Source organism: Lagenorhynchus albirostris, chromosome 15 (assembly GCF_949774975.1).
Source record: "Lagenorhynchus albirostris chromosome 15, mLagAlb1.1, whole genome shotgun sequence".
In the NCBI taxonomy this organism is placed as follows: Eukaryota; Metazoa; Chordata; class Mammalia; order Artiodactyla; family Delphinidae; genus Lagenorhynchus; species Lagenorhynchus albirostris.
Window position 1 is genome coordinate 78,714,615 of NC_083109.1, and position 16,469 is coordinate 78,731,083.

The 16,469-nt window shown below is 41.7% G+C and overlaps 1 protein-coding gene across 1 annotated transcript in view; it reads left to right on the plus strand.

Annotated features, from left to right (window-relative positions):
• Positions 1-306: 306 nt before the first annotated feature.
• The window catches only part of BAZ1B (bromodomain adjacent to zinc finger domain 1B), a 64,522-nt gene continuing 48,359 nt past the window's right edge, over positions 307-16,469 (plus strand). The window contains exons 1-3 of the mRNA XM_060125256.1: positions 307-726; positions 9,537-9,653; positions 12,541-12,685. Of these exons, the coding sequence (XP_059981239.1) occupies positions 620-726; positions 9,537-9,653; positions 12,541-12,685 (369 nt within the window). The 5' untranslated portion in view covers positions 307-619. The remainder of the gene's footprint in view (positions 727-9,536; positions 9,654-12,540; positions 12,686-16,469) is intronic.

Genomic DNA, 16,469 nt, shown 5'->3' on the forward strand with positions numbered 1-16,469 from the left:
CTCGGCCTTTCGGTCCCCCGCTGTCCCCCACTTTCAACTCCGCCGCTGGAGGCCCGCTCCTGTCACTGGCGCTTACATAACGTGACCTTTCACCTCTTCATACTGCCCTCTAGTGCGCTGCAACCCAACTAGGCGGCCCGGGAAGGGGGAGGGACCCAATCGCAGAGCGGCAGCTCCTGTGAGCCAATAAACGCTGGGTGCTGACCAGCTCTCCGCCTATTGGAGCATTCGCCACCGGCGCCACAGGGGAGCATGTTAGTGTGTGCGCTGGCCGGACCGGGGGGAGGAGGGGAATCTCCCGCCATTTTTCAATAATTTCCTCCGGTGCAGCTGAGGACGAGTCGTGACTGCCGAACGCGGGGACCCGTAGCGAAGGTTGGCCGGAGGCTTCGGGGCGGCGCGGCATTGTGCGTGGGAGTTCTGTGCCCTTGCGTCCCTCTCCATGGCCCTAGCGCGGCGGCGCCAGCAGTGAAGGAGCCGAGTTCGCGCCGCCCTCTCACCCCTCCCCTCCCCCACCCCACCCCCGGGAGCCAGGCGCTCGCTCCGGGCCGCGGGGCCTAGTGTTACGCCGCGGGCGCGCTGAGGAGCAGCCGCCTTCCCCGCCTCTGCCGCCGCCGCGATGGCGCCGCTCCTGGGCCGCAAGCCCTTCCCGCTGGTGAAGCCGCTTCCCGGCGAGGAGCCGCTCTTCACCATCGCGCACACTCAGGAGGCCTTCCGCACCCGGGAGTATCCTTTTCCAGTCGCGCCGGCCAGGCCGCCCGCGGGGTGGGGTGGGGCGGGGTGGGCCGCGCAGCCCCGCGCCGGTGGCAGCTGTCAGCGCGCCCAGCGCTGGCGGGCCAGCACCCCGAGCTCGAGCCCCAGGCCCGCCGTTCCGGGGGGGTGGGCGGGCGGGCCGGCCCGGCTCAGGCCGCCCCGGAGCCCTGCGCCCTCCATCCTTTCCTCTGACCCGCACTTTGTCACCGGGCCTCGCTGTAGATGAACGACCCTCTATCCCGCCCCCCCCCCCCGCCCCAGGAGGTTGGCTTTAGGCCGTAAGTACCGAGGGTTGAGCGGGGTTTCCTTTGCTGCTGCTTTTTTCTTTGTAAATTAAGCCTTCCACTTAAGTTTTGGAAATTGTACTTGAGCGGCCTCGTGATCTGGGTTGTACAAGTCGCGACTGCGTCTTCCCGGATCTCTGCGGGGACATTTGTGTTTTGCTTCTCCCGAGTGGACTTCAGGCTGGTGATGGATGAACTGACAGGATTGTGAGGCACAAAACCAAGAATGAATGTCCAGACTTAGAGAAGAGGCAGTAAAAAAGTTACCTTGGAGGAGCGGATGCCTTCCTTCCCTGGGCATGCACAGATTTGGAATTTTGACGATGTATAGGAGATCAGCATTTGTCTTTTAACAACGTTTCAAAAAGACACGCTTAAAGTTTTTATGTTGTATTTTAGAAACACGAGGCTGATGTTTTAAATGAGGAGCACCCTTCTGATCATTGCTTAAGGTTTCTTGCACAAGCTTATTAGTCTTTTAGTTGAAAGTTGTACGACTCTTATTTACTTTTTTTATGGATGCCAGATGCGTCCGTTTTGAAGCTTAAGTGTAAAAAAGTTTTCTGAATCAAGCTTTCTTTAGTGTACAGAAAGCTTCAAGAGTGAAGGGTAATGTATTCTTTAGTTTTATCACCCCTTTCCCTTTGGAAGGACTTGATTTCTTAGTAGTTTCAGTTTGCTTGCTTCAGTATGGAAGGAAATGCCGGTGTGAGCTATATCATTTGATTTCATTTCTCTTTGATCCTCCCTTTAATGTAATGCTTTATGGGATAACCTCATTCTTGTTTGAGTGCAGTTTGTGGATGTTAGGTGTTTACATACAAAGGGATTTGACAAGTGAGTCCATGCTGTAGGAGGGCTCTTGAAGAAATGCAGCTAGAGCATCTCAGAGCTGAAATGGATCTTGGAGATGGTGGGGTTCTCCTGCCTGGGTATGCCTAGCGGGCCCACACAGTTGAGGTTGGCTTGCTAAAGGTCACACACTCCGTAAATGATGAGAATCAGGAGTAGAATTCAGTGCTCCTCGTACCTCATCCCTGAAAGTAAATCAAGAGAGGAACATGGAATGCTATTCTTTCACTTTTAATAATGTTAGTCCATTGTTTGTGTCAGTTTGTGGTATGGTAAGGTGCATTTAAGGGAGGGGTCGGAGTGGTAATCTGGTTCTTTTTCATGTCCTGTTAGGACTTTTGGATTGTTTTGGAGAAGTGCTCTAGCTCTACCAAATACTTTATTCTAAAAGTGCCCAATTTTTTTTTTTTTTAAATAACATTCCAAAACATCGGTGAAGTAAAAAATTACTTTTGGGAATCTGCCATATCCTTTTCAGATGTCATCTTTTGAGCAGTTGATGGTTATTCACACTAATATTACTGGTTGTTGATTTTTCAGGTCTGGTTCTAGTGGAGCATCAGAAACTGCGATAGGGAGGAGACAAATTCTAAGTCTGTACTAGGTACTGAGCTCTGTAAAAAATGGCTGTAGATAGAACTGGCAGCCCCGGCCTTTTCATATCATTTACTGAAATCGCTGAAATACAGTGATACATATGAGGAGTTTTTTTTAATGATGACAGTTGAAAACTGATATGTGGAACTTTTTAACTGTTATGTATTTAATAAAAATTCTTCATCTTTAAAATTTCCCATATGAGTATTTAGAACCCTTTTAACAAAGGAGTTCTTAAATTGTGTTATATATTGGGGGAAAATTGCTCCCTTGGTAATTTCTACAAGTGGAAGCACTTTGAGGATGGTTTTTAAACAATTGTACTGTGTGGTTGGCAGGTTGGCATATTTCTTTATTAGGCTATTAGTGATTTCATAGAGGAGAACAAGTATGTGGTTGGGTAACTGCTGCATTTGAAGTATTGTTATTTCCAATTCTTAATTTATAGTTATAATTATGTTTTAATAGGACTTCATACTTTAATTTTCTCCTAATACCTACCTTTTGGTTGCATGTATATTCTATGGCAAATTTGTATGGTGTTTTATTGACCTAAAGCTGTGAGCATTGTGTTCTTGATGGTATTATTGTACATCTTCATTAAACTTACAGTGGTTGTGAATGATGCACACGTTTAATGACTGGGTTATATGTTGATGTTTATTGTACTGTAGCTTTAAATCTATGGTACATTGCTTCCTAGGATAGTACTACTGCTGGCAAGACAGTAGATCTTGGTTTGAAAAATTAACTTTATTGGAATCACTTCTTGATGTGATTATTTGACAATAGAATTCTACACTGACTGTGTTTAAGTCAAGATAGATTTTAAGGAGGAACTGAACCTACAAGTGGCCTGATGTAGATTAAATTTTTTTTTGTATTGCTTTATCCTAGTTTCTAAAGCCTAGAAACTAGTTCATAACCTTAGTAGCATCAATATGAGAACTTTTAGATGGTGTAATAAGGAGGGGGTATTAGAATATACAGTTATTCTGGCTCTAGGCAAGAATAACTTGATTTGCCTAGAGTGTTTTAAGAGCTGGGGTTAAGTTGTAGTTGCAAGACAGGATTTTATTGGGCAGTTGGAATACTGAGCTCTTATGTCGATTTTTATAATTTAATTTCTTTAAAGTAACAATTTATTATCAGATTAGAGTTATTTTTAACTTAATGACAGACTGGTCCAAAGAGAGAAAATAGGATAAAAAGCAGACCTTGAGTTGGTGCTTTGTCTTCTCACTTAGAACTCTCAGCGTTATAGTTATGCTTATTTAACCTCCATACTTTTATGGGCCACTTCCTTTCAGGCTATCAGGTACTTTATTGAAAGAAACAATACTTACAAGGCTAAAGAGAACAAAGAAGGGCAGCATATGGTGGTAAGGAAGTAGCTCTTGAACTCTTGAAAAAGTAGATGCATAATGAGATAGTCTAGGATTTGAACTTATCATTTATAGCTTACACAACCTTTGGAGAATTGCTTTGACATTTTGTCTGCAATTATAAGTGCAGCAGTCGCTGGAACATAAAAACCACAATTGGCATTTGCTTTGAACGGTTATTTGAGAGTGAGTGACTTATTTTGGTAACCTAAAATCTGAAATAGGATTTAGAGCCAGCTGACTCAACATCCTTCTTTTTGTAAAAAATTAATTTATTATTATTTTGGGGGGGCTCTGTTCGGTCTTCGTTGTGGTGCGTGGGCTTCTCATCACGGTGGTTTCTGTTGTTGTGGAGCACGGACTCTAGGTGTGTGGGCTTCAGTAGTTGCAGGCCGCGGGCTCAGGAGTTGTGGCGCATGGGCTTAGTTGCTCCATGGCCTGTGGGATCTTCCCAGCCCAGGGCTCGGTCCCATGTCCCCTGCATTAGCAGGCGGATTCTTAACCACTGCGCCACCAGGGAAGTCCCTGAATATCCTTCTCATGGGCTTTTTTTTTCTCCTTTCATTTATTTTTTCTTTAACTTTTCTCTTAGCATAAATCAAAGTAATAACCAAAACAGAGTTACATAAACTTAAAACTACCTAATGTTAGGGGTGGTTGTAGAAATTTCAGTTTTAGACTTTTGAAATTAATCTAATTTGAATGACTAGTCAGTTAAAAATTGTGCTGTCAGAGGACATTCATTCCTAGACGTAATCGTTAGGTTTATAGTGCTATCCAACAGAAATGTGATGTGAGCCACATGTAATTAAAATTTTTCTAGGGCCACATTTGAAAAAAAGAAAACAGGTGAAAAAAAAGGAAACGCACATTTTTCTTATTCCAAGTTTCAGGCTGAAGGAGCAGTCCCTGTCTGCAGCGACCTTTTCTAGTGGCAGAAAGGTCAGGAGGAAACCATGACAGCTTTTTAAGCTTCTTCCTGGAAGTGGTGTCTGTCACATCTATTGGTCAAAGCAAGTTATGTGGCAGGGCCCAGCCTTTGTGGGGAGGGGATGTGCTTTCCTCTTCCCAGGAGGCATTGCAAGCCACATGGCAGTGGGTGGAGGTGTAGAATCCTCTTAGGGAAGAGACGTGGATATTTGGAAAAAATGGTACAGTCTGCCACATTTTAGGGTTAAGGGAATGTTTCCTGGGGAAGGTTGCTTTTAAGTTGAGATCCAAAGGATGGTTAGAATTTAGTTTATTTTGCCAGTTATATCTCAGTGAGCTGTTTTTGTTTGTTTTGGCTGCACTGGGCAGCTTGTGGAATCTTAGTTCCCTGACCAGGGCTCTAACCCGGGCCCCTGGCAGTGAGAGCGCTGAGTCCTAACCACTGGACCACCAGGGAATTCCCGATTTTGAAAACCTGAAAGAAGTTTCATATGGCTGGAGTGAAGAAGTGGGGATGGAGATGCAGTGTTGAGAGATACAGAAAAGGGCTGCATCACAGGTCCTTGTGAGATAGGCTGAGGAGTTTGGACTTTGCCTTAAATTTAGTGGAGGCTGTTGAAAAATTTGAACAGGAAAGAAGCAGGCTTTTAGGTTAGGAAGATCAATGTGGCTGTAGCATTGAGAATGGATCTGCAGCCTTGAGACTAATGGCAACTAGATGGTGTTTAAATAATTAAATAATCTAGGCAGTAGATAATGGTGGTCTAAATAAATTTACTAGCCCTTGAGGTGGAGAGAAGTACAGTTGATGGATTTCTGAAATTAAGTAGATTTGACAGGGTTTGGTGATTGATTGGGGAGGAATCAAGGGTTATGTTTTGGTTATCACTTGGTTAGTGGTGTTCTTCTCTGATATAGAGGACCCTGTGAGACAGGAGGGAAGGGGGCAGGGCACAACCTTAAAAGAATGACAGCCCCTGAGGACATAAAGTGGTTAGAACCGAGATGGCGGAAGAATCTACTTCCAGTAGACCTTGAGCCTCATTATACGCTCATTGCGATACATTAGAATATTGTAAATGACGCCCCGCAGGCGCACTGACTGTTTGAGGCCAACCATAAAAGGCCAGAAAGTGGGCAGTGGTCCAATTCCTGGAAATCCCTGCCTCTTCCCCAAAATAGTTGGAGTAATCTTCCTATTGCTTAGCCTGTGAAATTACCCAGCCCATAAAAACTAACCATCCCATATTCCAGGGCCTATCGCCTTCTGAGAGGGCCCACACACTCTGTCTGTGGAGTGTGTATCTCCCTAAATAAACCTGCTTTCCCACTTAGGTCTTGGGGAAAACTCCCTTGCCTGACTGCTTGCATCCTTCACAAGCATCCTATATTAATAAATCTACTTCTTGCCTATGGCTTTGCCTCTCGCTGCATTCCTTCTGCACTGAGGCATAAAGAACCTGAGCTTCATTAGTCCTGAGACCAGGTGTGTGGTTTCAGCAGGGAGATTGTGGGTTCAAGCCCCATCTGAGATGTGATTGGGTTTGAGTCCCAATCTGAGGTGTGGGGCTTCATGGAAGAGGATCAAGTGGTTCTTTTGTTTTGACTGTGAAGGGTGGTGGGGGACGGATAGGAAGTGTTTAGTTACAGAGGTTCTTATATTGAATTGCTGAGTATATCCAAATGGAGATGTATATGTTGCTAGTATATATATGGGCCTGGAGTTCAGAGAGAGGAGACTGAGCTGGTGATAGAAGTTATTAGCATATATAGATAGTAGTTGAAGTTACGGGCGTGGATGAGGTCACCCAGAATGAGAATGCTATAGTGATGATGATTTTCACAGGAGGGTACGAAAGATCTGTATTAGGGTAGAAGAGACTGTCATTATTTGAAAAACCACACTCAATCAATCAGTATTTGGTATTTAAATACATATTGTTTGAAAAAAGTTGGAAAAAAAAGTTTCTTCCTTTTTTTCCCTTAAAATAATAAAAATCATAGAAAATAAAACACAATAAAATCTTGATGGGTGGAATGATTTTCAGAACTGTGGGGGCCGGAGGATTTTTCCCTTTGCAACAACATATTTGTATTTTAGGAGGCCTGAGGCCAAGTGAGATTTTTAAATCGGAAGAAATGGGTTTAAAAACAAGACTGAGAAAAAAGGTTGTGAGTGTAAGAATCACAAAGGGCCAGAGAAGAAGAGGATTACCAGTCAGGCCAATTAACATGTTTTAAAATGTTATGACTGAATGAGAAATGAGGATCAAAAGCTGGATTTGGATAATGGTTCTTTTATTGGAGAGAAAGGACTTAATTGAGAAACACCTAAGTGGTTACAGTTAGGGACTGAAGAGGTTAGGATGATTCCCTGATTTCTAACTTGGACACTAGGGCCATTCAGTGAGATTGGGAGTATCTGTTAAAGAGCAAGTTTGGGAGGGAGTGGAGGAGTAGTAAGAGTTTAGTTTTAGAAGAAGTTGGGTTTGAGGGATTACTGAGGCATCCAGGTCATCCAGGTGACAGCAGTTCTGTGTGTTATTGGCCATATCGGTCTTGATCTAAAGAGAATGGACTGGGCACATGGCACATTATTCCTACTCCCCCCCTCCACTGGGCAGAGCCTCGTGACTTGCAGGATCTTAGTTCCCCGACCAGGGATTGAACCCATGCTCTCGGCCACTGGACCACCAGGAAATTCCCACATTATTCCTACTTTTTAAATTAACAGCTAATAATAGGGGCTTCCGTGGTGGCGCAGTGGTTGAGAATCTGCCTGCTAATGCAGGGGACACGGGTTCGAGCCCGGGTCTGGGAGGATCCCACATGGCTCCGAGCAACTAGGCCTGTGAGCCACAACTACTGAGCCTGCTGGTCTGGAGCCTGTGCTCCGCAACAAGAGACACCGTGATAGTGAGAGGCCCGCACACTGCGATGAAGAGCGGCCCCCGCTTGCCACAACTAGAGAAAGCCCTCGCACAGAAACGAAGACCCAACACAGCAAAAATAAATAAATAAATGAATAAAATAACAACTAATAATAAAAACTTAATGTTTTCTCTTTAGGACATATTTGTTAATCTCACATTCTCTCTGATTACACAGTGAATTTCTTCAGTGTAGCTGAATGATATATTAGAATGTTACTAAGCTTTTTTTTTTTTTTTTGCGGTACACGGGCCCCTCACTGCCGCGGCCCGTCCAGTTGCGGAGCACAGGCTCCGGACGCGCAGGCCCAGCGGCCATGGCCCACGGGCCCAGCCGCTCCGCAGCATGTGGGATCCTCCCGGACTGGGGCACGAACCCGCGCCCCCTGCATCGGCAGGCGGACTCTCAACCACTGCGCCACCAGGGAAGCCCTAGAATGTTACTAAGCTTTTTGAATGTTTAAATAAATCCACGTACTGATTCTTTATTTTACCTCCCCTCCCCAGGTGCAAACAGGCAAACAGAAAACAAATCCATTTTGTTGATAAGTTAGTTATGATAATGTCCCTGTAGAAACCATGCTATTTCCTTTTCTCTATGGGATTTTATAAGTTTTCAGTGATTGGATTTACATAGCTTTCTATGGAAGTCTGACTCCTGATTTTTACAGGTGCTCTATTTTGTTTAATCATTTAAATATTAGCAACAGCCTGGTGAGGAAAAGAGACATATTGCTTTGTTTTTGGCAGATCCAGAGAATGATATGGTGAGAGAAGGTGCTTATACTATTGACTAAAACTACAGTTCTGGATTATTTATGGATTTATCCCTGTCATTTGTCTTTTAACTGATCATAACCCTAGAAAACCAAGAATCTCTTTTATATTAAAAATGAATTATTTGTTTAGTTGTGAGGTAATATTACAAGGGGAGCTGTTTAAATACTTTTTATTTCAACCATTATATATAAAAACTGTCACTTGGAAAGTACAGAGATTGGCAGCTAATTCTCTAGTTGTGGTGTAAGTTTATTTTCCTGCATAACATCTTTTGCTGTGCATAAAAGTAAATTAGTTACTTGTCATTTGAATTTGAATATGGCTGGGTGATAATGAATTACAATTGGGATGGTATGGAAAGTTACCATATACATGCACTAGTTATAGGATGTCTTCCTCCATCTCCCTCACAAAGACGGAATAATGACTGGTAAACAACTTGTGGACGTGGTATTATTGGAGATAACATAAACTCTGGATAAATATTACTATATCAGAATTATTTTTACTACTTTATGGAACTTATTTTTTAAACCTTAGAGAATCAACAAGTGTTTCCAAGGTAGACTGGAAGGCTGTTAGTAAATGGATCATTAGCATATGCACGGGGTTATTCCAAACTGCCTGTGAGACTGCTGGAGCCATCTCATCTTACTGTGGAACTGATTCTTAAACTTGCTGACCATCTGAGTTGTGTAACAGTTTCACATACCTTAAATTCTTATTCCTTGTGTCTTGTATTTTATTTTGCCTTTATTTTTTCTTACTAACCTTTAGTACTGTGTTGAGTCTTGTGAAATGAAACTTGGGTGAATTGAAGAAAGCACAGTTGTAGACGGTCCTAACCATACTTTAGTGTTAATCATCTTGTTTGGATTTGCCAGTTGAAAATTCTGATTTCAGTTTTATCTTATGCTGTACATTATAGAAAGTATACTGTAGTTTTTTTCCCATATATGGTAAGTATTTTGTGGATTAGTTGTCTCTGTTGCTTGAATATTGTGTTCCTGAGCCACTGCTAACAGAGAGTATGAAGCCCGCTTGGAAAGATACAGTGAGCGCATTTGGACGTGTAAGAGTACTGGAAGCAGTCAGCTAACACACAAAGAGGCCTGGGAGGAGGAACAGGAAGTTGCTGAACTGTAAGTAGTAGAAGCACTGCCCTTCTAGCGCTATCTTCATGTTATTAGGAAAGAGGGAATATTAACCATAAAACAATATTTGTATTTAAATTTATGGGGCATAAATTGGAATACATTACGTTAGTATAATGTACTGGTGTCTTGCCTGTTGTCATTTTGCAAGTAACAGTATGTGGAATATATAGTTGTGTGTACACTTATTTAGATATTTACTAGGCTTTTGAGTGTTCTTGCTGTATACTTTTACCTTGTAAATACTCTGGAAATGTGGTTCTAAGCAAAGGAAGCTGGTATAATCTAGAAGTAATATGGAGGCAGCAAATTAGCAGAAAGTTTTCTTTATTTTGTGGTCATTTGAAATTTAAGATAGTATTTAAAGCAGCTATCAAAAATAAGTACACAGTTTGAAGACAGTTTATCTGAGTGGGGTGGTTGAATGAGGTGTCTTAAAAATTCTGTCTGTTTTCAAAGGGCCTATTTGTCTGGGTAGTCTCTCAAAAAAAACACTCAGAATTTAGGCAGTAGAAGCATGCAGAAGGTAAGTAGAAACTAAGGATGATAAAACAGTACTCTTTTTTTTTAGTGGTTTTTTTTTAATTTAAGTATATTTGATATACAGTATTATATGTTACAGGAGTACATTATAGTGATTCACAAATTTTAAAGGTTATACTCCATTTCTAGCTACTATAAAAAAACAGTACTCTTTTAGAAATTCGGAGTAGAAACTTTTTCTGTGGACTTCTCATTGACTTCTCTTGATAGTATATAAGCAGAGAGCATACAGTTTAGTAATTAATACCATTCTGCTCTTTTGCCTGTGTAACAGAACACAACCTTCAGTTGAGACCTGGGGTCTAGTAATGGTTCCATCACTGATTAATAATTAGTGAAGTCTGTTAACCTGGTGCCTGTTTCTTCTTTGCTTGGGTCACTGACATAGTTCTGTTTTGGATTATTGTTATTTATGTATATGCCCCATTTAGTATACTAGACTCAGGGTTGGCCTACCTTTACTGTAAAGTGCCAGTTAGTAAATATTTTAGGGTTTGTGGGCCATGTGGTCTCTGTCTCAGCTATTCATGTATTTACTTCAGTGACCAGTGTGAGGACAGCAATGCTTTTTGAACAGCAGAGGCACATATGACAGTTTTGATGATTGGGGTTGTGCTTTGAGAAGATTAATCTGGAAGCGGTGTGCAAGATGAGTTAGAGAGGGAAGAGGCAGGTGGGAAGTCTGTGTAATCTAGCTAGGAGTATTCGGGTCGGGAATCATGGCATTATTGGGAATAGAAAGAATGAGATGGATTTACATTCTGAAAAGGGGGGTTTGGTCATAATTTTGGAAAACCACTACAAACTTTGTTCTTGAGAAGTCATAATACACATTAAAGATTTTCAGAAGACTGTAGTAAAGAAACTCTAGCTTGGTTTAGTCTTATGGGTTTTAAACTTATTCGACCTTAGATCCCATTACAACAGAGGGAAGTTCTGAAGAACACAAGTAGGGAATGTTTTATGTGATTTGATAGCTAATAGAATATAAGGAGTAATGGGAGAAATTGTTGAAAAAGACAGTGAGGTTTTATAATTTTTATTCAAAGTAGAAATACTTTTTTCTGATTATAAAAGAAATGCATACTTGTTATAAGAATGTAAACAATACAGAGTTAGTAAAAGAGTCTGAACATCATTGTCCAACTTCACTCCCCAGAAATAACCACAGACAATGAAGCTTTAAGCCTGAGTGACTGGGAGGCTTAATGGAAAGAGACAGTGAATTTATAGGGGCCAGGAAAGGCCTCGTGGAATTAAGGAAGTCTGAGGACATGTTGGAAGGGTGATTAAGCTGGGAGGGAAGACAGTGGGGAGAGGACAAAGGTAACAGTCTTAACAAAGGCAGGGAGACTTGAAGGTTATTGATCATGAGGGGAATAGCAGATAACTTGGTAGGTTAATTGTGAACGGAGTATGATAAGAGCTTTTAAGCCGCAGTTGGAGGAACATTTGTTATGAACAGCACAGAGAGTGATTGAGAATATTGTAGTATGGTAATAAACCTGCTACTTGCATCTGTATGAATATTCTCATGCCTGATCCTTCCTTTTGCCCTGTAACACATATGTTAAACTATCTGGTCAGAATTGGATATCTAACAACTCTCCATTTAGGTTGCTTCACATTTTCTGCTGTCATCAAGAATCCAGCAGTGAATATCTTTGTGTACCTATGGCAGTTCTCCTAACTGTTGTCAAACTGCTTTCCAAAAGAGGTGAAACGTGGGCTTTTGGTAGAGTATGTGTGCTATTTTGCACCATTCACTTGCTCCTATCAGGGTGTGATAATTAAAGTTCTTTTTTGCTAGTTTAATAAATGAAAAGTGGTACATCATTGTTTCACTTTGCAAGGAGTTCAAATCATGGTTCCAACATATTAACCATTCATGATTTATTTTTCTTATCTGTAAAATGAAAATTCTAGACCCCTCACAAGGTATTGTGAGAACTAAATGAAGGAATGCATTTTTATTGATTGAGACATAATAATTAAGTTATGGTCTCCCAACCAAAAATTGCGCAAAGGATGTGTATAAAGAATTCATACCTGAAAAGGGAAGTCAACTGCAAAAACGAATGGGAAAATGTTCAACCTTACTAATGATGTGCTTATTATTTTCATTTTATAGATGAGAAAATTAACATGGACAGGTCAGTTAGACAAAGCTATTTAAAAGTTCTTTCTTTATTCTGTATACCACATAGGTTTTAATCTTTGTATTCTCCAGTGCCTTGCATGTATTTGCTAAAGAGCTTTTTGCATTGATCTGAGTAACTCTCCGGATAGACTCTCCTGCATTTTCTTGGTAACTGATGACATGTTTGTTTAGTTTGAAGGAGGAGTTCCCTGCCTGGTATGAGAAACTTGTTCTGGAAATGGTTCACCATAACACAGCCTCCTTAGAAAAGTTAGTAGATACTGCTTGGTTGGAGATCATGACCAAATATGCTGTGGGAGAAGAGTGTGATTTTGAGGTGAGTGCCTATTTTTATTTATTTTTTTAATGTGATTTGACTCACCAAATGTCAGGATTGGAGCTTCCAACATAGATTATAGAATATATTTCTTTGTGAGTAAAAATATACATTACATTTGAAGTCCACTTAATATCAAATATTTTAATCGCCAATTTTTTTTTTTTTTTTTTTAATGTGTTGGGTTTTCGTTGCTGCAGGCGGGCTTTCTCTAGTTGCGGCGAGCGGGGGCTACTCTTCGTTGTGGTGCGAGGGCTTCTCATTGCGGTGGCTTCTCTTGCTGTGGAGCACGGGCTTCAATAGTTGTAGCTCGTGGGCTCTAGAGCACAGGCTCAGTAGTTGTGGCGCACAGGCTCAGCTGCTCCGCGGTGTGTGGGATCCTCCCAGACCAGGGCTCGAACCCATGTCCTCTGTGTTGACAGGTGGCTTCCCAACCACTGCGCCACCAAGGAAGTCCCTAATCACCAAATTTTAGAACCACGTTTGTTATTGGGAATGTTGACTATTACAATAATTGTTAGACTGTATCATTGCAACGTTGTTTTCCTTGTTTTGTCCCTTTTTGATAACTTGATGCTGTATTGGCCTTGTTTGTTTTGTCATTTTTTTCATACTTTGTTTAAAAGACCTTTAGATATTTTTAGTCCAAATCTATGGAATCTATAGGCAAAAGATTTCATTTCCCTGCAACAGTGATTGAGTTGACTGTTTTGTTTTTCTATTTAAATTTTTAAATTTTCCAGCCCATTACTAAAGGATAACTATTACTGAAGTAAATAGGTAAGATAGCTATTACTATTACTAAAGGATTTACTAAAGTAGTTAGGTAAACTGTTTACGTAACACTAAAGCAATCCCTATATAATCCTTTGAAAACTTAAGTAAGATTCAGGGCGGAAGGGAACTAACATTTGTTGAATTTCTGTATGTACTGGATACTGGGCTAGTTGCTTTACATAATGTCTTACAGAATCTGCACAGAAAAGTGAGGTGGTAAACAGGCGCAGATGTTTAAGTAGCTTGTTCAGGTTTATATAACGTACTAGTTAGTACTAGTGATTTCATCTGTATGTAATGAAATGGCTGACTGACAGTGGCCTGGACTTCTCAAACTTTAGCCTAAATAAAATCACTTAGAGGATTACTGAATGTACATTCTTGGGCCCCATCCCCTGAGAGCTTGATTCAAAAGGTCTAGGGTAGGGCCTGAAAGTTTGCAGTTCTAACAAGCTCCAGGATGTGATGATACGAACCCTCTGGGGACAACATTTTGAGTAGCATCGGCTTAACCAATGAAGACATTTGATTATCTCGCATAATAAGTCTTAGAGGCAGGCAATTCCAAGTTTGGTATAGAGGCTGAATAATATTGTCAAGGACTTAAACTCCGTCTCTCTGCCTTTCTGCTCCGCTTTTCTCAGTGTGTTTGGTTTTGTCCTTAGCTTTGTTGCCTCTTGGTTGTGAAATTGTGACTGTGAGCACAATTGTTTGCTCACTCGCAATTCAGAGTGATCAAATATCTAAGCACAGTAAGAAAATCTTTACCAGAAGCATATTCCTCCTGTCCCCCCCCCTTTTTTTAAAAAAATATTTATTTATTTTGGCTGCGCTGGGTCTTATTTGCGGCACGCAGGACCTTTGTTGTGGCATGCGGGCTTCTTAGTTGCGGCATGCGAACTCTTAGTTGGCAGCATGCATGTGGGATCTAGTTCCCCGACCAGGGATCGAACCCGGGCCTCCTGCATTGGGAGTGCAGAGTCTTACCCACTGGACCACCAGGGAAGTCCCCCTCCTGTCCCCTTTTATCTTTACATGTTATTGCCTAGACCATGGCTTACATAATCCATCAGCTGCAGGGGGGCTGAGAAAGTGAATACTACCTTTTTTATAAAGCCTCAAAAGAGACAGGCTGGCAAGAGAAGAGGAGGAGGGGAATGGCCTAGGTAGCCCAACAATAGCCAGTAAGTCTGTGTCTATCTGGCTCCAAAGTCCTTGTTCTTTCTTTAATTTACTTTGACTCCTTGTATCTCCTAGCTACTTTTTTAAAATTTTGTAATTGTCTGTGGAATCATCATTGGGTTTTAATCACACACTGTATCATTCAGTGTCCTGGCAGGAAACAGATGGCATATTCATATAGTGTAATCAAATTGAGTTTAATAAAGGAACTACAGACAGCAGACAGCAGTCTGATCTAGGTCAAGGAAAACTAACAAGGTTAAAGTACCTCATGGCTGTCAATAGTGGAGAGGCTTTACTACTTCTAAACCCCAAGTAAATGAGGGGAGGGAGTGGATACAGGAACTAGGAGAGAGTAATGTAATTGTAGAAAAGTACTTCGGTAGTGAGAAGTAACCAACCTGCTAGGGAGACAGGGGAATGAATATACCATATGATTTTCTGCTTATGCTTCCCATGGGTGGAACTCACCAAAATCTAGAGGGCAAGGGAGCCCTTTGATGTAGTTCATAAAGATCAGCCTGTTTAAGCACAGAGCAAGGCAGAGAAGACTGGAGACAGATATGGAGTGGCAAAAGGAAGATACTCTGCACACATCTGCAAGGTGGAAGAGGAAGAGTTCCAGGAAGGGGGGGAGAGAGATTAGGGAGATAGGCGTGTCCATAAACATATGAAAAGATGTTTACATTCATTAGTAATCTAGGAAATCAAACTGAAACCGTAGTGAGATCATTTTATACTCATCAGATTAGTAAATAAGAAAAAGTCAAAATAATGCCAAATTTTGACAAGAATCTGGAGCTGCTCATTCACTGCTAACTATTTTGGTAAATGCTTTGGCATTATTGAATACAGTGGACTTTGACTAGGGTTTTTATTCTTGAGTATTTACTCTTTTGATAACTAATAATGTTGAGCACCTTATGTGCTTGTTGCTGTCCTTCTATTTGTATTTTCTTTGGTGAAGTGTCTGTTCAGATCTTTGTCCATTTAAAAATTTAGTTTAGGGCTTCCGTGGTGGCGCAGTGGTTGAGAGTCTGCCTGCCGATGCTGGGGACACGGTTCGTGCCCCGGTCCGGGAAGATCCCACATGCCGCGGAGCCTGCGCGTCCGGAGCCTGTGCTCTGCAACGGGAGAGGCCACGACAGTGCGAGGCCTGCGTACCGCAAAAAAAAAAAAAAAAATTAGTTTAAATTTAAATTGTTTATTTTCTTGTTTTTAAGTTGTGAGACTTATTTATATATTCTGCATACATATCCTTTATTAGATATGTGTTTTTGCTTTTTCTCCCAATCTAGGGCTTGTGTTTTTACTCTCTTAACAGTGTTTTTTGAAGAGCACAAATTTTTAGTTTTTTTTTTTTTTTTTTTGCGGTACACGGGCCTCTCACTGCTGTGGCCTCTTCCGTTGTGGAGCACAGGCTCCGGACACGCAGGCTCAGCGGCCATGGCTCACGGGCCCAGCGGCTCCGCGGCACGTGGGATCTTCCCGGACCCGGGCACGAACCTGTGTCCCCTGCATCGGCAGGCGGACTCTCAACCACTGCGCCACCAGGGAAGCCCAAGTTTTTAGTTTTGATAAGCCAAATGGAAAGAAAGTACCTAACCATATCTGTAATTATGTGTAATATAAATGTTCTAAAAACTTCACTTAAAAGGTAGAGATTGTCAGATTGGATAAGAAAGCAACACGCGACTATCTGCTGCCTATAAGAAAGATACAAATAGAATAATATGAAAAGGGTGGAAAAAGATACCATCCTAACATTAGTCAAAAGAAATCTGGTATGGCTATATAAGTGTCAGACAAAGTAGGTTTCAGGACA